Raw genomic sequence first — 22,488 nt, forward strand, 5'->3', positions numbered from 1 at the left:
TTGCTTTTCCAGATTAAGCGACAAGAAGAATGAACATTACTTTTAAGTAAGAGAAAATTCAGGGTCAACTATGATGCCTAAAAGATTAGGCATCACAGAGTGGTAGCTTCAGGATGCTTCTCAGCTGAGGTGCTACCACTACCTTTTGGCAGTCTTGTTATGCTTTTATGCAAAGAAAACAAATTTGTTTGAATGACCAGTAAGAATATGGAATAAAGATAGAAGAAAAAGCATCAAATTTGAGCCACGATTCTTTGAGAATATACGTGTGTGTATACACACACTACTATACATATATACAGAGTCTATGAAGAGAGATAAAAATAATACAAATTATATTATAATATTTTATTTTCTATAAGTTTCCTTACCTCACAGGTATTGTAATCTTCAGAATCCAACAGGCTGCAAAGCTTTGGTAAGAGTTCAGGCCAATTCTGTAACTCTCCTTTTGAGGCAATAGTTGTTATCAGAATGCCTAAAGGAATCAGGAGGATGAAGGAAATGAGATCTCACATACCTTCACATGTTTCATACCAATTTTTCACATTTTTCTTCTCTCAAAGATCTAAGGAGTTAAGAAATTTCTTGTTTTGTTAAGAATTGGCAAGCATAAAAAAAGGAAGTACATTTAATTACAAAAGATATTTGAAGGGCTTTGAAATGCAAAGGTGGGTTGTTCCTTCCTACTACCATGAAGGGCTCAGACACAAGAAATCAAGCAGAAAGTAATTCCAGTTAAGGAAATAATCACGCCCAAACACTGCAGGGCAGCTTTGACTCTAAATTTACTAAACGCTGTACAAATCTAGACCTCTAGTAAATACAGAGTATGCACCTTAAGTCACCTCTTCTTTATTATGATACAAAAGCTTGAATGTGGGAATCTGTCATTCAATAAACTTACAACCCTCTGCTAAGTTACATATTCACAACTTTACTGTGTTTACACAAAACATGAAGAACACATTCTAAGACAAATATACCTACTAAGAGCTTACATACTATGGCAGGTCATCCAGTGATCAGCTGTAGGGGTTGGCTGATTGAGATGCAGCAAACAAAGGTCAGCCCAAAGAGTCACTAATTCTGTTTCCAGCATGTACAGAAATCCCAGGAAAAACTAATTAGGTGACAGGAACAGGGAAGGCTGCTTACAAACTAGGATTGACTTTGTATGAGTCCATTTTGCCTCAAGACAAAATGAAACAGGTAGCACAATCTACTATGCTACTGACAGTTACTTCTAATGAGTATGAACACAGAAGAACTCGATAGTACTGCAACTAGTAATCTCCCAAGCAACAAGTGATGAAAAGCTTTCCTAAGCTTTTTCATTGACACAATACACAATTTTTCTTTGGAATAAAATTTTAAAATTCTTGTTAAATACACAGGAATACAGGACAACATTACAGAGTAAAGGACATTCTGGACAAGACACATAGTAACTAAACGGTATTTTGCATCATGTTTCCTGTGATGCAATAGGCTGGAGAGCCCAAAAAGACAAAGGGCAAAAATGAAGACAGAGGTAAAACACAATTTTACAGCTAGCTCCAGAAGCAGTTTGTAGCCAATTGTCTTCATAACTGCAATTGAATAGAAAAGATTCCCAAAAGCCTACGGAGATCTATGGAGTCTTAAAGACTGCATTTGTCCTTAATATTATGGTCCTACAAAGAATATCAGATGCATTAATAGAAAATACTTATTTTACTGTTGCTGGATCTTAATGATCCATTACTTCCAGATGCAGACGCAAGAGATGACCAGAGGCCACTGCCCCTTGCAACAGAGATGTATGCAGTTCAGACCACTTATGTCATTATGAACTTTCTGTACAGATCTGCGGAGAAGCCATTTAACACTGTGCTTAACACTAACATGCTAGTGTTTTTGAAATGAGAAAGAGACACTTTGGCAGAAACAAAAAAGTTAAAAGAATAATATCAGACTCTTAAGAACATAAAGCAGCTACAGCATTTGAAGCTTTGCAAAAGGTTTTAAGAACAATGAGAAAACAGCCAAAAAAAATTTTTAGGCACTTATGTTCATGTTAAAAGGAAACTTCATGGACTTCTGATGAGCTTCATCTTCTTTCAAATGTGAAATTTTTCCCACCCCCCTGCTGCTTTATTTGGCTAGCAGGGAACATAAAGACACCAGAGACTAGCCTTTGTGGCCTTCTCTGCAACACTTCAGACACAGAAACACGGGCATCAGAAGAATAATCATAAGTAAAGAAATAATCAATTTAGTACCTTGCAGCTTTTTGACAGGTTGGGCTACAGTTGAAAGTTAAAACAGGCCCGCCCTTCTGACCAACACACTAAGCTGCAAGGTTAGAAATCTGAAACTGTGAATGTCTTTATAAAGATGGTTGGGTGGATGGTTCACCAGTTGCTACTCATCTTCAGAGTTCACATATACTTAAATAATCCCTGCAAGGATCACTTAAAGCTGAACAGTAATTGAGTTACTAACCCACAAACATTTCGTACTAGGAGAAATCAAAGAATAACTGCTTGAAAACAAATAACTCCTCCACTACCCCAAAAAACCCACCCACAAACCATTACCACCAAAAAACCTTAAGACAGCAATCCAAATGGAGCTGGAATATATTCTTTAGTCAGCTCCACTGCACTCCACTAACGGCTCCTATGAACAAACAAGCAAGTGTGACTCTTCTACACCCTGAAATCACAAAAGTACCTGTCACTCAAAGACCGCCATTAATAAAATTGGACATTGATAAAATTCATAGTAAAGCAGCTTCACAAATTACAAGACAGCAGAAAAAAAGCTAAGAGATGGGCACTTTTCTCCAGTCCATAACTCCAGATATCTGGAGAAGGAATCCTATACAAAAAAAAGTAAAGGGTTCTAAAGAAGCAGTAACTAGTAGATTATTTTGTAACAGGAGTCAGCAGATACAAGTTGAATTTCTTTCTGAACTGACACCCATCCCCATTTTCTCTACTGTATTGAAATATATTTATTTTACTTTTGTCTAGTTTTTTGAGTGGACAAGGAAAATTACTACAATGACTGTAGTAATTGGAGGAAATTCTATTCTCAAAGAGCAGACAGAAAAGCAGCTTTACCTAGAAGTAAAAATAATGCAAGTATGCATATTTTCTGGAAGAGGTATAGTAAAGCAAAGTATCTATGAAATCAGAAATTAGTGTATGAAAAACCTTCTCAGTGGAACTGGATGATTTTTAAGGTCCCTTCCAACCCAAACCACTCTATGATTCTATGATGTTCTGTACACCACACTATCTACTGACTTCTGACAGAAGGTATTTAAAAACAGAAATTGATTACGTGAATGTGTTATGCATGGTATGATGATTCCCTGAAGGGATGTGCATGTGTACGTATGCATACGGGGGATGGAGCGCAGGAAATCAGTTAACAAGTGTTTCATTGATGCAAGCGGAGTACCAAAATAGTTCTGAAGTGAGACCACTACCTTGTTCTTAGGTATAGAAATTGGCAGCAAGCTCAATTTTAGTAGATTCAAATTAGTTTATGTTCAGTTACATTTCAAGAGATATTAACTGAATTGCTAAACCAGTTCTAGGAGGATAGGAAGTAAAAGTGTGACTTTTGTATATTCACACTAAAGATAAATATCAGCATTAAAACATGGTGAAGTTGTGACAATTATCAGAAACAAACAGTTTTAGGAGCTTCATCACTCCTTATGTCACTAGTGCAGCTCTCACCCATAGCAGTAACATTTTCAGTATGCAGAAGACAGCAATAAGAGCAAACTTACCTACAGTAGCTCTAATTAAGGGAGAGGAATCACCAATGTTGTTCAGACATTCACTTTTAATGAAGTCAGTTACTCCATTGGGAAAGTTGTGAAAATGTGCTTTTACATTATTCTTCAAGATGAGACCACTCAAGGAACGTGTTGGTTCATCTGCAACAGAAAATAATTACAGTCAACATTCAATCAGCTCATAGGAATAAGGTAGATTTCCAAAACAATGCAACAAGAACAAAGCTTATACAGAGATATTAATCTTAACTTCCTTATCTCTCCTTCTAATTGTACCCATCAATTCACACAGCAAAGCTCTTCAGGTTCAAAGTTCACTATTTCTATTTATTCAAAATTAGAATATCAGTATTACAAATTATGCATTTTAAGGTAAACTTTTGTATAGAGATATGGGCAAGGAATAAATCAAGTCACAGGATATAGGAGACTCATTAAATAAATTAGTCAGCCAAAGACATTCAGACATTCTGATTATACTCACTGGCTTGCTGCAACACTGGTACTGTAAGAAACTGATAACAAACATGCTTTCACCACAGTAAGATACAGAAATGATGCAGGGACAATGCAGTAAACCCTCCATTCCCTATTTCCACAGAAATACAGTGTTCAATTTTTCGAAAAAATATTGTAATCCTTTCAGATACCAGCTGTTCAATTATCTATTAAATTAATAATTAGAGGGAGAAGAAAAAAAAAGTCTTTAAACAATGCTAACAGGTAAGTGTTATACAATCTGAACCATAAGAAAAAAGTGACTAGAATTGACCTGAACAGAGTAAAAATTTAAGTTTAGGCAACAGTTTGAGTTCTCTTCACTGATCTCTTTTTTTTGCCTGCAAATTTCTCTAAGTTACTGGGACAAGAGCAGGAACAGAAAAAAAAATAGCCTAGATTTTTCATTTATATTGGAGCAGACTCAAGTTTGGTTCCTCAAACAAGCACACGAGTAACTTGGTCTTACTTCTGAAATATGTTCAAACTGAGATCTGGATGTTCTGCATAGAAAGGACTAGTTTATAGTAACAAAATTTAATTTTACAATTTATAGTAAACCAAATCAGCACAGGAAGCTAATTTTAACCAGCATTTTAGCCACTTGTTTGAATTTTTTTTTGTATGAATCCCTGGTTTGGGCAGAAAATAAGGAGGTTCAAAGTTTCTTTGCACCAAGTATTAGTTTAATGCATGGATCTATTCCAAGCCTTCAAAACTACTAACATCACAACAGAAATAAGGATAAGAGGGGGGGGGGGGGGGGGGGGGGGGAAAGATACAACTTTCAAATATAAGGTATATTCAAAGTAAAGTTACTGCATCACAACACCAAGACTCTCAGTACACCTGCCACGTCTGACAGACATAAAGACACTTTCTGTTGTGATCTGTCCTAGTCAGAACAAAACTAGCACTTCCAAGAAGACAGGGTCCTATTTTGCATATCAGAAATTAAAATTCACTTTAGCCAATTGATTTTATTTGAGTGCCAAAACCAGACTGCCATCACATACTATTTAACCTTGTTTTTATGTTAATATTTCAGTTCTCCTAAAGAAGCATTATTTTTCATGTTCCATAACTATAAATGTATTGATTTAAAACAAACATATCCTTTACCTAGAATTCAGTAACTTTATAAACCAGGAAGCCACTCTATGCATATATATGTGAAACAATTCTATAACTTTACCTACACTATAGATTTTAAATATCCACCAACTTCTAAACAATATAAAGATAAAAGCAATTTCACTTGTGCTGCACTGCATTTCAACGGCCAAGAACTTTTCTGGGAGAATGGAGAAGGAAGGAAGAAAAGGTTTATAATTTTAAATAAAAATATTAAAGACTGGATGAGTGTACAAACTTTTCTCAACTGCAGAACCTGGTTGTGAGATGTGACAAGTATTACTACTATTATTGCTTGGCAAGTCAAATCAAGTAATTATGTAATTTTGTTAAAGTTTTGAAGATATCATTAAGAAAGATCTGATGGAGAATGACTTAAAGAAAGAATTTCTTCCTTGAAATCTTGATGAGTCTCTGGTTTGCCTGAGATACTCTCTGAATTAAAAGTAAAGTCTCCAAATCAACTCCTACAGTAATGCAGTATGTCAAACTCTGATTGCTTTACGTAACTGTAATCCATTGATAGGTACACCCATCCTCAAGAGACCCAGTCCTCCATAAATTATAATTAAGATTTAAAGTTGTGTCTGGCAAGAAAGGAAGCCAAAGGAGTCTCCCTTTAATTTCCACATAATTTAAAACTCTTGCAAGCCACAATAAACCATCATTGTCAGCAGCCACAGTTAATAGCCACTCATTCTGTATCAGCCAGTAGTATCTTCTTGAGGGGACAGAAGTCAGAGTGCCAACCAAAGTCTGATTAGAATATGGTAGATTAGCCACTCTTAGTAAAAACTCCAGCATGAAAATATTAAACAGTGCATTAAAAACATTAATCCTTTAGAATGCCTGGCTACCATTACAAAAAGGACAAGACAACAGCTTCAATTTAACCAAGAGAGATATAGATACTATTAAGTTCACTGTGTCAGAAATAGGCAGGTCAGCTAGCTGGTGTTGACAAAAATCAAGGTCACATTAAGGTGAAACTTCAGCACCATTTTTTTCTTAATGAACTATTCTATGGTATGCAGCAGCATGAAACATCTTAAATCCACTCCTTTAGCCAAGACAACAGAAATAATATTCTTCAGTGTTTATCCCACAGACTTACAACAAAAGATTCCATGGGATTCACAGTGAAAGCTGCATTTCTGACAAATGAAAAAGAATTCATGAAGCAAGAAAAAGAAGAGGTTTTTTTTTTTAAAAAAAAAAAGCAAAACCAATTATCACCATACTGAGAGGTGGCAAGCAGAAATCACAAAGACGGACTCAGTGCTAAACAAACACCAACCACTTGAGCTAGAGAAGCAGCAAGGAATCTGATACTCAGGCACTAAAACAAAACAAAACAAAACACCAAACCACACCACAGTCAAAATCTTAGTTCAAGAAAAAAAAATCTGATATGACTGCACAAAGATATTTAGGGAATCCAGGGTGTTCAACAATTTAACAGTTATACCGTCAGAAGACAGTAATATAGGTTTGGATGGAGTTCTTGCTGTAACCAAAATTACAGGCAGATGGCTTAAGAGCTGAGTAAGACACTCGTTATTCTTCATAGATTCTGTGCTAAGTTATGTCAGCCATATGCTTCAGCCATCAAAGAAGATCACAGTTTTGCCTCCTTCTATCTCAGTCAACCTGGAAGTATAGAGAGTAGACAAGAACATATATTACAAGAGAAAAAAGGAAAGCGAAGCAGACCTCTGGCAGTTGATACCATCTTTGGTGCCAAATCAGTTCATCAGCAGAAGACTCCCCTCTCACATTGCCTCACTTTATAATAAAACTGTATCACATAATCTTCATTTGGTTCTCAGTAAATCCTCAATTCTGTTAAAGACTCTAATACTAGTTCTGGATTTTAATGGTTTACAGATAAAGCAAATTGATGCCTACCCACATTACACAGATATCAACTATTTTAGGGCTACTGCAGTGCTTTTAAGAACTAGAGTGTGTCCTCAAACAGCCATATTTCCTCTAATGACAGTTTGCATGACATAGGGTGCGTATGTGAAAGCAACAAGGATTTTGTGGTTCACCTGCAAGTCCAAGTGAGCATTGGTTTCACCATGCCTTTTTATCCTCTCTTCCTTACAGTGCAACCTCCTAGATTGCTAAAAGAACTGAGCGACTGACATGAGGATAGCATTTATCCATCTACAGACTGTGATTCGATTATAAGCATGGCGATATTTTGTCCTATTACTCTTGTGATACTGGCAACTTCAAGTGTTAGAGTGAAGCTTTTTCTAAAGCAAAACTGCTCTGTCAATTTCAGTCTTAAAGCTGTTAAGTCTTTTTTCAGAAATAAGCTGTCACTCTATATGTTTAAACTAATGATATGGATTTAATATGTACAAATATAAAATGTGATAAAAAATTATGACTATTGTCTCTGTTGCACATGAAGATTTCTCATCCATTAATGAGATAGTGGTTGTCTCTTAAAAGAGCTAAAACAAAAAAAAAATAAGGATCCCATCAGACCAGAAGATGAATAATTTCTTCTGTCCTAATGTATAAGAATACAGTACAGAGACACTTTCATGAATTTTCTAGCAGAAAAAGATCCTACTTCTTTTTTTTTGATGCTGGACTTTTAAGTAACCTCAAGTATAACATTTTTTACCTAAACTGATATGGTTTACTATCATGTCAGAAGCAGGACTGACAATGTTTCAAAACATTCAGTGTATTCAAATACATAAATGACCTTGAAATGCAGTGGCTAGTCTGAAATTAATCAGTGCTCAATTGACTCATGTGAGGTACAGAAAACAATTTGACACAACTGCCTAAGCTTAGGAACAGCTGTAAGACACCAAAACAAAGCTGAAAATGTTCAACTGATGCAGAGTGTTGCATATTTATTGAATAGGCAATATTCAGCAACAGCTATGCAACTGAAGACTGTGCTGTGAATAAAACCGAGCTGTGAAGAAGCTGTGGGAAGGGTATTTACCTGTTGACCAACAATTAGCTTGTTGGTTAGTAATGAAGTTCCCGCATTCTAACTAATAATGACCACAGGTCAATCAGAATGCCAAAATTTTTATGTCTCTATAGGCTTGCAAAACCAGAAAAAGTTTAAAGAACTAATCCTCTCATTTCACTCCTACTTTCAGCTTCTCTATTATATCCCCATGAACTGGTTGTCTCAGCACTTTTCCTCTCTAATGCCATTTTATGTATCACTTCCTGATCCTGCAGTTAAATTAGTGCTAGAATTCTACCAAAAGCAGAAGAATCCTTGATAACAAATAAAGATTCAGTGTGATAACAGTACCATTCACTACACGATCCCAAACTATGCAACAAACATAGGATATTGTTGCAGTTTGAGAGCATCTAAAAAGTAAAATCACCTCTCTTGTGTTTGTTTGTTGGGGGCAGGTGGTGGACAAGTACATTCGCAGTAAGTTAAGTGCGTAAGGAAAGGAAATTGTGAGCTTCCTAATGGGAGTTACTTAGACAGCATTTGGCACTGAATGAATTAGGATTTAGAGTCATTAATTTATTTGAAGAAATGACTTGGTCAGATGAGTAGAAGTTTTGTCACTCTCTGAATATATAAAAGGTGAATGTTATATATTAAAATGTGACAGTCTGTCATACGAATAACTATTGGAACACAAGGATTAATTGGATGAGTAAAATGAGGCTGTCTTATCAAACTGAGTAATTCAGAATACTGTTCAAACTGCTAAGTGAGTACTGGGAAGCACTAAATACAGGACATTCACCAACACAGGTGTTGTATAGGGTGGTGCACACTGGAAGTTTTAACTACTGCTTTTGTCGATATCCTATAGGTATGGTTTAACATACCTAAAGCTGAGTGGTGGTATGCATGTATACATCTTTCTTTAAAGCTGGACTACTTTGTTTCTCTGACACCCTTCCTTGCCAGTAAGGCTTCTTCCTCTATAATGTCCAATTAATTCAAGACAAAACCTTCTCATTTTTATTTCGTAAGCCTGTACTCAATGCGTTGCCTATCTTTTTTTCTGCTGATCTGGCTGACTTTTCCAGACACTATAATCAGATTTTCAATTAGCACTCTGGTGAATGACAGAATAGAGTTTTGGCCACAGTGGAGGTGTTCCTCCTAAGCAGCTGTGCATCTAGCTACAATAATAAAATAGAGAGCATGGATCTGCTTTTAATTCAATATGCCTTTATACAATTACATCTTCTTCTTATTATTATTGAAACGTAACTTTTTTCTAGTATTTGGCTACACAAGAGTTCTTACTAGGAACAAAGTGACTGATCCTCAGCTACTTACATTACCAGTGAAAATGAGACTATATTTATCTATGAAGCCTTGACATGTGACCATGTTGCTCTTCCTCTTCCAAGTCGTTTGAAATCCATCTTCAGCCTCTTTATTTTTCAGTTTCTACCTATCACTTCATCAGCCTCATTTCTTTGGGGAGGGATGAAAGTGAGGGGAAACTGTGAGTGCTTTCCATTTTTGAATGCTTAAAGCTCCTGAGACTTAAAGCTTGCCAGTCAGAATTACCTCTGATCAGTAGTATATCTACTGATTCAGAGAAGAACATCCATCACTAGAAGTTATGCAAATGCTCTTTCCTTGGAGATACCAAAATAAGATTTTTTTTACTGTTGAATTCGTACTTGCTTGAACAGCCAGTGTGTGCCACTTCAGACAAAGCAGACAATCTCACTAGGAAGGAATGGTGTTGCCCATTTCAGTGCTGCAGGGCTAAGCTGTTATAAGCTGCCTATACTGAGCTCAACACAGACTGCTGTCATTATTAGTACTTAAGACTCCTTCATGACACTGTTGCTCCTGAATACTTTTTGAAAGCAGAAGGCATAGCTGGATAAAATTTTCACGTGGTTCTAGAGAGTGAGAATTGTGTCATTATAGAAAGAGAAGAAAGGAGTTTAAAATGCTTTGCAAAAGCAGTAGTAATGCTTAGCCAGTTATTGATATTAGCATCAAACTGTGCGATCAAGTTGTGCTTTTATATGGCTCTTTGGATTGCTTTTAGTAAAGATACTCAATTCTGGAGCTGGCCAAAAATACTGTGGGTACAGTGGTGGTATTGAAATACTGTGGGTATTATTGGTGGTATTGAAAAAAATATTAGGTTTTTTCCTGGGTTGCACTTTTTGGCAATAGAGGAAAGGCATGTTTACTTGCACATGAGAAGCGGTAACAGGCATTCCTTTATAAGACTAGATTTGGCTTCATGTAAGTAGTCAGCTAACCAACTGCACCTGCCCTAGCACTGCTACATGACAAACACATTGAAACTGTTATGTCATCCTAATGCCTCACAGCAGATCTGCTTCTGAAAAATCTAGAAAGAGGTGGTGGTGTTCCTTTCTAGGAGCCAACACAGCCTAAAACAGACAACAGCATGTAATCTTATGAGTAGGAAGCACCATTTTTTCAGGCAGGAGGCACCTCACAACTGCACTGAATCAAGTACTGCTTGGTGGACAGAAGTGCCTTTACAAATCACACCAGCAACACTTTCCCTTTCTGTAGGAAAACCCCACATAGGGATGCTTGATACTGGCATTTAAGTACACTTATATTTGACATGAGATACAACCCAACTGAGTAGCATAGTCTGACTTTAAAAAGTATACAAAGAAATACCCCTTGCAATAGACTACGTTCAGCTTGTAAGCTGCACTGAGGAAAGGCTTCAAATAGCCGGCTAAATACCTCCAACTTCCAAAAGTCACATTTATTGTGAAGCCAAAGCAGACATTACCCAAGACTCCTTGAACTTCAGAAAAAGGCACGGTAAATAAAATCAAAAAGTTCGATAACCTTAAGAATCAAGGGAAAGCTGGAAAACTTCTGTTATTTCTCTCTACAATCTAATTGAAGAAAATATACTCCAAGACTCACCTCCAAAATGCTTACAGTGAATTGCACTTCTGAAGAACCTAAACCTATGCAATTAAATATATGGAGACACTAGGCTAGTCAACAGGCCAAAAGATTCTAAAGCCACCTGGAAGGACTCCCAGCAAGATACAGAGCATAGAACTGCCTCCAACATACACAAGACTCTTTGGGTGGCTTCCCTGGTGAAGCCTGGAAACTCCAGGTATCTCTAGGAGCGTGTTGCTCTCCTCTAAAGACAGGTGAATTCCCAGGTAGCAGTCCCAGACTCTTCTAATGTAGCTACCTAAACAGCATTGTGTATGTTGGTTGCAAGTCCATGCCCTGTAGGTTCCCGAGAATTTTCCTAGGCATTACTAAAACTCAGTCAGGCTTAATTTCTCTTTCTATAATTCTTCATGTATTTGAACTTCAAGGAAAAAATATTTTGCTGTTGTTTAAGTAGGACATTACACGCGTTACGTAGAATTTCGAACTGTAAGGGTGCATTAATCTGACTTGACTTCTGAATAGTAATGCAATCAGATTCAGTCCTTGGCAGTTATTTTAGTATATTTAATAAGGACATCCTGTAGAACAATGGTATTGGGGGGAGTGGTAGGGGGACATTTGTTTTAATTAAACAGTTAAAGCTGCTGAATCACTTTTCAGGATTAATTCTGCTCATCAAAAATAACTTCACAAAAGTAGTAGCTGGCAAATCAGCACCTGACCTCACACATGGTCTTTTTTTTCTTGCTCAGCTTCAATTATCTTTCAACGCCAACAGGCCAAGAAAGTTCACAATGGAATGGACTTATGAAAACTGCTGTCCAGACCAAGTTTAAATTCCAACACTCATGAGAAAATATTCACATCAAATCCACAAGACCACTTTGGATCCTAGTAATAGTTTATAAATTTTTTTTTCAAATCTTGCTTGCAGAGATAGTAATTTATTTTCTGGTAATCATGACACTAATAATTCATCTGTGTGGACTTCTGTTGAAACACAAACTTGGGCAGGGGGTGGGGGGAACGGAGACAGGACCTTCCTCTATAGTAATATTCTGTGTCAAAGTAAGGTACTCTGAATGACTAATTCATCACAAGAATAAGAGCAAGAGCTCCAGAGACACTGCTCTATCTTCAACTGGTTTATAAAAACCCAAAGCATTTTGGAAATAAAGACCATCCTTAAAGTCTGTGACAATGGCAGTACCAAAGCAGTGTTCCCAATCCCAGCTCAATCACCTTCAGGCTAAAAGTTCATCTTGAAGATTCTGATCCTTAACTGCGATAGCCTTATACCAGGCCATGATCCACTGAGATAACATTCGGTTGAGACTAGAGTTCCCACATTAGGATGGCATGAAGACTCAGTCACTAAAACACAATCCAAGATCAGAATCACAAAGGCTTTATATAGCTGCAACAGGATAGACAACTACAGCTATACAGGCCAGCAGAAAGCTACCAGGACCACCATGCATTTGTCACAATATTTTCTCATTAGCCTAGGTCCTGCCAGTACAAACTAACCATGTCCTCTGTCTCTTGTCTAAGAAGGACAAAAGGTAGGCCTGAGAAAGGACGTGTGTTTTGGGAATAAGGATGGACAGTTTCAATCTTAACTAGAATAGATATCATATCAGTAGTTCTCTTTCTTCCACCACATAAACAGGCATTGAGTATGTCAAATCTTACCTAAGAAGTGGCACACGTTGACGCCACTTCTGTTCTTGCAATTTTTATATAAAACATCCACCAATACGAAGGCCATATTAGGCCAAGTAGAATGCCATATTAATTCTAACCCCATACAAAGACAGCCTGCCTTTTCTCGCCCAGAGGTGTGAAGATCTGAATCAAAGAATGGATACATGTAGAAACATAGCAGAAACAGCCTGCAGAGATTACAAAGTCTCAATTCAGTTTCTCCTTACAGTTGAACAGAGAAACCTTAGCAGAAGGCAACACAGTAGTCTTTGCTGATGCAAATAGGCCATGTCATCTCACAGTATGCTGATACAACCTTGCATCAACAAAACACTACAGCAAGATTATAACACAGCCACCATGCCTAATGCTCCCTAACTGACAAATTGAATTTATGAAGATTAGAGGGTATTCTTGTGAATGACAACGGACATCATCTTTTCATAATTTAGCGCAAGCCAGATCCACCTCTCTTTCACAAAATTCAGGGTACTGTGTGAGATAAAGCATAGTGTAACTCCAAAAAAATAGTAAGAAGAAAACATCAAGGAATTGATGAAGTTATCCTACATAAGGACAACAAAAAATGAATTAAGAAGGATGCTATTTTTGTCAGTCTACTTTACATGGCGAAAAAAAAAAAAAAAAAGATTTTGCAAACTTTCATTTACAGAAGGTCTAAACAAATGAAGGCTTCGATATAGACAACTTTGGGAATTTCATCATTATGGTGACCAAGATCCAAACCTTCTGCTTATAGTTTGAATTGCCTGTATTATGACACCTAGAGGTCCTTCCTCTGACCTGCCTCATGCTTCAGAAGTCTTGGACAACTGACTCAATAGACCTTAACTAGAGGCTAGAACTACCTTTGGCCAGACAGTAAGGAGGATTAAATTAGGACAATACTTTCTCATATTTTCCTTCAAGAGAATAGACTTGGACTGCAGAAGCAAAAATGATAACAAAGAAAGCAAGATTTAGATGCATGATTTTGAACAAAGCAAGGAAGCTGCAGGTAAGCAAAGAAAGCAAGACGCAAAGCTGATGCTCCGTTGCAGCACTGGGCTGTTTCAGTCAACCACACATAAAATACAAAGGGATCTGAGAAGCAGCAGCGACATGCACACACTCCAGAAAACAATCCTTAACAGAATATAGACGCCTACAGGATTCTAAGCTCAGCTCAGAGTGCACCAGAAAAAACAAAACCAACACAACAATAAAAAACCCACCCCCCCCCAAAAAAAATCAACACAAAACCACACAAAGGCAGCATAGTACCACTACGTTACCTGTGAGGTTTTATACCTGTCAAACCAAGAAGGAACAGCTACACTAACAAAGCATCTGAGTAGCACTTTCATTTACAGACAAAATAGTAAAACCAAGCTGCTTTCATTCAGATATTTTTCATGTAGTCGGGATTCCATCTCACCCAACTAAGGAAGACCTCTGAGCACCATGCCTCCTGGGAAGTACATTCTAGAGGCCTACACCTCAATCTTTCATAGCCTGGGAATGTATTTTATTCCATCAATCTGCCTACTGTCTGACTTCCAGGACTGAATGCTGTTCCCTCCACATTTTTTATGTTCTGTGATATTGGCAACATTGGGGTTCATCCACATTCACAACGCTATCTTTAGAAATGCACACTACTAAAAAAAAAAAAAAAAAAAAAAAAAGAAAGAAAGAAAGGAACTGCTTAAACCTACAGCATGTACGCGCCATAGCTGCAAGGCTCACTGACGAAATAGCAGAAGGGCAAGACCTGTTTCCAGGAAGATTCAAGCTTATAAGCTTTGACAGCTTAACAAAGCCCATTGAACTTAAAAACAAAAACAAGAAAACTACCACACATATGTAGGAGTACCACAATAGACCTAAAACCAGCAAGTCATAAGCATTCAGACACAGAAGCCTGACAAAACCAATACTGGAGGGGAAAAAAGTTATACTTTTTGCAACTGAAAAGTAATACCTCTGGTGCTAAAACACAGTAAGTTCCCTATGCACAAGGTTTACCTAAGTATCTCACAGGCAAGCCTCAGTGAAACAGCCAGCTTTGCAAGCAAAGTTATTTGCTCGCAAATAAAAGTTTGCTTGCAAAGTTATTTTCTTGCAGAGGTGTAAGACTCAGGCCAAAGACAATTTGGTACAACCTCCACTGCAGTAAAATGAGGCTATTTAACACATATTTCAATCAACCATTACGGAATTCTCACATCTATGGGAGCTGTCACCTAAATGTATCCTTAAGCACAGTAATCTCAACAGTGGTTGCAACAGTTGCAAAACTGAATCAAAGGTTAGTCCCATCTGCTATCAAACTAAGCTCTTTTTCTCATACACTATCAAAACACCTTAGTTTTTATTGAATAAGCTGTTAGTGATGCTGGAAGCTTATTTTCATGGCTTGGTCTGTGGTGTAGAGCACACTAGTCCTTTCCCCAAGGTAATGAACTTGGCAAGACTGTAGGACAAGCCACAAAGGCTTGTCTTCAGGAGCGGAGAGGAAAGAATACTTTTCCAGTTGTACTGAAGACAGTTATCTACCTAATGAGCTCATCACATTTTCCAATACTGGTCCAAAAGCGGATGCAAGAGTACTGTAGTTACTGAATAGTGATTCTAAGTCTCTTTTCCTTGCTTGGGCAGGACTAAGGAGGGACAATGCAGGGTTGCTGGTTGGATTCAAAGCTCATCCAACCAACAGTCCTCCATAATCTCTCATTAGTCCTACTTGAGAAAGGTGACAGGATATTTAGAACTTGGCAAATAATATGAAAAGCACCAACACTAAATGCAGTTATAGCACTCTCAATATTCAGCAAGTCTCCTGAACTAGAAATAAAAAGTTTAAAAATAGTTGCTGTGGACAAAAGACTAACTCTAAAATGTCATTGATGCAGGACAAGAGCATTTCTGAAGCAACAGCTGCTTCTCAGCAATCTCACAAAAGACCTGATGCACCTGTAAGAGGTATCAGTGCAGTCTGATCCCAAACACTTCTTCTTAGAAGTTAACTTGCTACTTCTCCCCAACTTGCTTGCCCCCCACAACCTGCCATATCCTACTTTCATTTTCCCGTCAGATAAAACAGCTTTACACAACAATTTTGCAACAGTTAGCACCTCCTGCTCTTCATCCAATTCCAAACACATTGAAGTGCCTATACATTAAGAAGGGTAAAAGAAGACTACTGGATAATCTAAGGAGATCTGTTGGGAAGAAAGATTTTGAGACATCGCTAACACATCCGCACCCAGAAAGTCAAGCTCAAGTTGTGAACATAATGAAGAAGGGGAAATTAGCAAATAAGGCAGTGTTCAGAAAACAAATCTGAAGGGGGGGGGGGGGGGAAAAAAGTGGAACACCCTTCTCATAATGTCCCTTGTAAAGACTCCAGGACTTATGCCACTTTTCATTTTCCTGTTAACAGCACAAAGCACACAGCATATCTACACCGACCTTGCTCAAAAAATTACTATGCTGGCTGATTCAGGTCTTGACAGCTCTCTGTCTTAAACTTGAGGTATTCCCCTGAGGTCTTACAGATGATAAGTAGACTTCCTACATGAAACGCACAAAAACACTGGGATATACTTCAGCCTTCAAAGATGAAAATACACTTTCTTTCACCTCTCTGTTTCCCACCTCCCAAAGTAAGCTGTCAGTACAAACAAAACACTGGGTAAAACTTAGGATAACTGTTCTTGCTGATTTTTTGAATGTTACAGGGCCACATGTAAGTAAAATCTAATTCAAAGGGACAAAAGCAAGCATCCAGAAACCCAGAGGTGAAACACTGGAAGGCAGAAAAAACAATGGAAGCAGGTCACTAAAGAAAAAAAAAACCCAGAAAACAGCCCAAACCAATTAATTACAAACAAACAAAGAAGCCAGATGTGCTAAAACAGATCTTAAAACAAATTTCTTTCACTGTCAAAGACCTCACAAATTAGGAGCTGTAGTACAGTGGAAAGAATCTTTCACACACCTTGATCATTAGGAAGGAACTGTCTGAATTCACTAACCGGTAGAGGCTACAGATATGCAGCTTGTACTAACGCCCATAAGAACAAGTAAGACAAAAGCAAGTAGCTGGTTGATTTCTAACAGCATTTTACTAGAATTAAGACTGCAGAATGAAAATTCTGACAGGCATCATCTTCAGACAACTCCAATACGTGATCTTCAAAACATTTAACAGTCTCATTACGAGGGAGATCATTATCATAACTGAGCTTAGCAGCATGTTTTATAATGTGTATAGTCATGATTCATCACAGTTATCCCACAGTTCCACTGCAGTTTGATAGAGGTATGATGCTCCAACATTTCTGCGAAGACTTCATAGGACATTTAGAATGGAGTCTTTTCCGAGGCTGAAACTACAAACTCCAATAAGTTATCAGATTTTCTTTCCACAAAGGCTCCTGAGAGAATAAAGGAGTTCTACATGACTATGGAGCTCAACCAACCAGCAAACTGACTATAGGCATCAGCTTCCTATTTCTTTTAAGTGAAATAAAATGGGGTGGTGGTTTTTTTTTTTTTTAAAAGGCAAAAAGAAAAGCAGAATAAAACAATCAATATCTCAAGAACTTACCTTCAGACTTCAACTTCGTAAGAACAAAAATCAGGTAGTTGTTGAAATCTGGATACTGATTGAGTTGTTCTAGTTTCTGAAGAGAGAAACTGTTAAGGAAAGTTGAATCTTCACACATAGCATATATAGCTTTCTGGATACAAAGATTATCAAATGAGTTATGTACTGCTGTGTATACAGAGTATGAACAATCTAAAAACAGTTTCTGTAACTTTCTTACTGAAGCAATAGCTTCTAGTTATGGGGAAATCTGAAAAAAAAAAAATTAAAAATCCAGGGACAGAAATAGAAATCAATAGATCCTTAACAATATTTGTAAAGCCACTGAAAAAAGCTTCCTCTGTACAGTTTTGGATTTCAACATTTACAATTAGAAGTCTGTCAAACCCAAGGAATCCATGGATACACAATCCCATAATATATATTTTTGCCCTCCACAATAGATACAAGCATTTCAGCATTAAAATACAATGGCTACAACTTTGATAAGCTGCTCACTTTAATATCAGACATATACTTGTTATGATGCTAACTAGCCACAGCCTGAAGTTCATGCTTATCCACAGTCTCATAAAAAAAACTCCAAAACAATAAAATCCTCCTTAACTGCAGAAAGAATGATTATGTTTCTGAACAGCTCTGAAGGTAAGTAGTTGTTTTTCCTAAAATTTGCCATTACTTCCGCCTCAAATTTCCCAGTGTTCTGCCACTGCTTGACTAGAGGATTGATCTGGCATTCTCCTTGTACCCTGTTCTCACACTCTGGTACTCATAGGTATTCTGCTCAAAAATAATATTTTAAGTCAGTGCAGTGTCACCTCTGAGTTACTAAACCTACTAGATAGCATCAATATGGCAAACAATCCCGACATTTAACAAAAAATTACTTTTAGAAGATTATTTGCTCTACAGGCGTTTACTTGCTGTTCAACTAAATCTGTAAACATTCAAAGTAGCTAAAGCTTAGCCAAACACATGTAGGACTTGATGGCCCAGTGAATGTTCCAGTGACCAACAGTCAGCGTTCCATTCACAAACTTAAGAAACTTCATTTTCAGGTATTCAGACTGCTTGTGTCAAGTAGTAACTTCACTAGAGAAGTCTGCCCTCTTTCCACTTAACAGGAGAGTAAAGCATACTTATTACAGGCACAAGTTCCTTTGCTGTGAAACACACAGGAGATGAAATGTAAGCAGGCGGATGGTCAGGGCAAATGAAAATAATAGAGAACACTCTACATGGCCCCTAGAATTGAAAACCCACACACCCAAAGATTGTTGTAAAAGGTGCCAAGCCAAAGAGCTCTTCCAGGAATAGCCAAGTAGGGTAGCACATTTTGAAATTTCTTTTCTTCTCCAAGCTTCAAAAGCATAGTCACCAGTACAGTTGGTTGAACATTAGTAACATCAGTAAAAACTGTGAATTCCAATGGATCAAGTATGAAGCAGTAGCAGAAATGAGCAGGAAGAACTGAAAGAGTAGTATTTAATAGAAACTTAATGAGAAAACACTTAATTGGTCTAGGAATCAACTAATAGCTTATAGGCCATATTTTCTTAACAGCTTCTTCACTCACTTTAACTTTTTCATTTTTACTCCAAGGAACATCTAATATCTTAATTTGAAAAACATCTGAAGCCTTACCATTTCATAACTTTGTTAACAAAGGGTTTTGGCTGACCTATACTCCCCACTTTGTTATATTTGAGTTCCAAGCACCCCAATGTGCCAAAACAGTGTAGTGTCATAAAGAAACAGCATGACAGAATCAACACATTGATCATCTTAAAAAAAAAAAAAAAAAAAAAAATTAAAAAAAAAAATTATTGACTGAGAGTACTTTAAATTTGAAATCATTAATCACCAGCATGCTTGGACATGCTGCTAAGCAGCACTCTACAGTACAACAGCCATCACATTTTTTTTGTGGAAACCGTCTCAAAGGACAAACATATACATATATATAAAAATTATAGGAAATGGCCTGTCAAGTTGTATTAGAACATTTTGCCAAACTGGTGTACAATACAGTGGTAAAAATGTGCCACTTCTCTAACCTTTACAGGCCAACACATGAGGACCTCCTTGAAAGCACGGAAATCTCAGCACAGCAGGGAGTTATCACTGCCATTTAAAAAGAATTTCAAATATCAGTTAACAGCACTTTTGTTCAGTCAGTTTAAACTTATCTTCAAGACAGCATCATCAACACTGCCTACCCTGCACGTACGGTGCTTTTTTTCAATAAACAAATCAAATGCTACTAACTTACCTGAAGCAGAGCTTTAAAGTGTAATTTTACACTAAAACTACGTTATAAACACTATTGCTATAAACATTTCTGTATTTTAAATACTAAAGAGCACTAGTTTAAGTTTGGGGCATTATCAGAACACTTTACTTAATTAGACACTTCTGTCCAGGATTTTCAGAGAAAGCAGCAGCATCTTAAAAATCTGAAACTCGACAATCCACAACACTAACACCAAATGCACGGCAAAGCAGCACAAGAAGCCACATACAGATTTTCCCCCTTCCTGAATTTTAACGAGTACAACGAGCCGTATTTCAGGCTCAGGCTTCCAGGCAAGCAGAAACATCCTCACAACGTCGCAGAATCATCCTCACAGCGTAGCAGAGTGCGCAGCGCCGGAGCCAGCAGGCCAACGAGGGCCTGCGGGCAGGAGCCCCGCTGGCGGCACTCTCCCCACCCAGCCGCGGCCTTCGCCTCCAATCCCAGCGCCGGATCACCTCGGGAGGCCCCTGCTCGCCCCCGCTTTGCTGCGGGATCCGGCAGCGCCAGGGCCGCGCTCCCGCCCCGCCGCAGCTGGGGGCTGGGCGCTGGCGGCGGCCCAGTGCGGGGGAACCCAGGAAAGCGGCAGATATCGGCGGAGCCGCGCCAGAGCTTGGGCTTTAAAAAGAAAAAGAAACCACAACCTCAATCAAACAAACCCGGCCCTTGGCTCCGGGCTCGCAACAGGTGCCCGGGCCCCCGCCGGCGGCCCCGCGGCCCACAGGCCGCCTCGGCGGTTCAAACGCCGCGCCACGGCCGCCCGCTCCGGCGATGCTCGGCCCACCGCGCCGTGGCGGCTCCCCGGGCAGGGCAGGGCAGGCCTGGCCGCCGCCTGCCGCAGCGCCGGCCTCCTCCGGAGCAGGCCGCGCTCCCCGCGCTCGCCGCCCCCGGCCTCCCCAGCGCCCGCCCGAGCCGCCGCGGCCCCGGTCCGCCCGCCTCGCCCGCGCGGTGCAGGCCTCGGCCAAGGATACTTGTTGCACGGCTCTCTGCGTGGTGGTGTCCGGGGACTGGGACTCCTTCAGCAGCTGCAGGATCTGCTGGAGCCCCTGCTCGTCGGGCTTCCACTCATACTCCATCTTGGCTCGCTGGAAAACACCAGACAACAGGCGGCCGCGGTTAGCGGCGCGGCAAGGCCCAGGTCGGGGGAGGCGGGAGGGCGGAAAAGAAGGAAGGCCGGAGGGAGGGAGGGGGCCCCGCGGTGCCCGGCCCACTCTGGGTCTCCACCCCTCCCACCGCCCGCCCCCGCCGGCCGAGAGATGGACGGGCGACACGGACCTGCTCTCGCCGCCGCCGCCCGCTGTGCTCCGCACCGAGCAGTCTGAGTCACGGCGAATTTGTAATCTGGGCCGCAGAGCCGCCTGGCGTCCTCCTGTGTCCTAGCGCCGGGCACGCCTCGGGCCGCCGCGGGCCCGCCGGCGCCGCCGTCAGCCTTTCCCCGGTGCGTCCCACACCGCCAGGAGCCTGGGGGCGACAAAACGCGGGGGCCCTCAGTCCCGGCCGGCGGGAAACGGGGCGCCTCCGACCCCGCCGCCCACTCCAGAACGGAGAGATACCCTCCCAGCAGCCGCCACAGGCCAGGGGCGGAGCGGCGCCACGGCCCCGGGCCCGGCCCGGCCTCCTGAGAGAGCCGCAGGGAGCCAGCGGGGAGGCCGCCGCAGCGAGGTGGAAGCGGGGGGCTGCCACAGCGGACCCGGTGGTCAGGAAGGCGGTACCTGCGCTGCTGTCTGCTGTAATGCTACGTGATTTGTTTGAGTGCTGAGCGGATCCCAGAAGTTCCCAATTCCACGTGTAAAGAGGGAATAGGACGAACCGCGCGAGGCTGGGTGGGGCGGAAGAAACTCAAAGGAAACTGCTGTGAATACCTAGTGTGTCTTATCCTTAGCCCCAAAATGGATCAGGGGAGATCTCAAGTCAAAATTAGCAGTTTAGATACTTCTATGCATATGTATAGATATAACACATATGCATTACATACATATTTTTTACATATAGCTATTTTTTATATATTACACATGCTAATGGGCAAAATAAGAACACATGCTGCTTGAAACTGGTCTAAAATAGGAAAATGAAAACCAGTAATTCCTTGGCTTTTTATGATCTCAGTCACTGTTTGTAAACATCTCACTTGACCATATGAAAACTAGTTTCACTTTCTGCTGCTTCTGCTGCAGTGTGCGTATGAACATACATATATATATATATATATATGAGTGCCACACATATATATATGCCTTAACAACAGTTCAGAGGCACTCAGGACAGGGAACATTAGCGATTCCTAACAGTGCATCCCAGGTAATTTGCTGTGTGGCTCTTCATCTCACCTCCCCAGCACTGACAGTTAGCTGTCCAGTCCCAAGTGCTACGCAGTGGGCTGAGCCAACTTTCCTTCTACTACTTTGAGCCACTGTGCTTGAAGGAGACAAAATGAGTACTGCAGTGTCTCCAACAAAACAGAAAAAAAAACCATCACAGGCAAGAAGTAAGACAGTGTACTTATGACATCTACATATCTGGATAATGCAGACAGTGAAAGAGAG

General features: G+C 39.8%; 1 protein-coding gene across 1 annotated transcript in view; it reads right to left on the reverse strand.

The window, feature by feature from the left end:
• Positions 1 to 21,952, reverse strand: part of TNPO1 (transportin 1) — a 57,176-nt gene extending 35,224 nt beyond the window's left edge. Inside the window, exons 1-6 of the mRNA XM_086770194.1 lie at positions 21,658 to 21,952; positions 21,221 to 21,406; positions 20,917 to 21,030; positions 17,653 to 17,728; positions 3,791 to 3,940; positions 372 to 478 (exon numbers count right to left, since the gene is read on the reverse strand). Of these exons, the coding sequence (XP_086626320.1) occupies positions 372 to 478; positions 3,791 to 3,940; positions 17,653 to 17,728; positions 20,917 to 21,021 (438 nt within the window). The 5' untranslated portion in view covers positions 21,022 to 21,030; positions 21,221 to 21,406; positions 21,658 to 21,952. The remainder of the gene's footprint in view (positions 1 to 371; positions 479 to 3,790; positions 3,941 to 17,652; positions 17,729 to 20,916; positions 21,031 to 21,220; positions 21,407 to 21,657) is intronic.
• Positions 21,953 to 22,488: the final 536 nt, after the last annotated feature.

Source organism: Chlamydotis macqueenii, chromosome Z (assembly GCF_036417535.1).
Source record: "Chlamydotis macqueenii isolate bChlMac1 chromosome Z, bChlMac1.mat, whole genome shotgun sequence".
In the NCBI taxonomy this organism is placed as follows: domain Eukaryota; kingdom Metazoa; phylum Chordata; class Aves; order Otidiformes; family Otididae; genus Chlamydotis; species Chlamydotis macqueenii.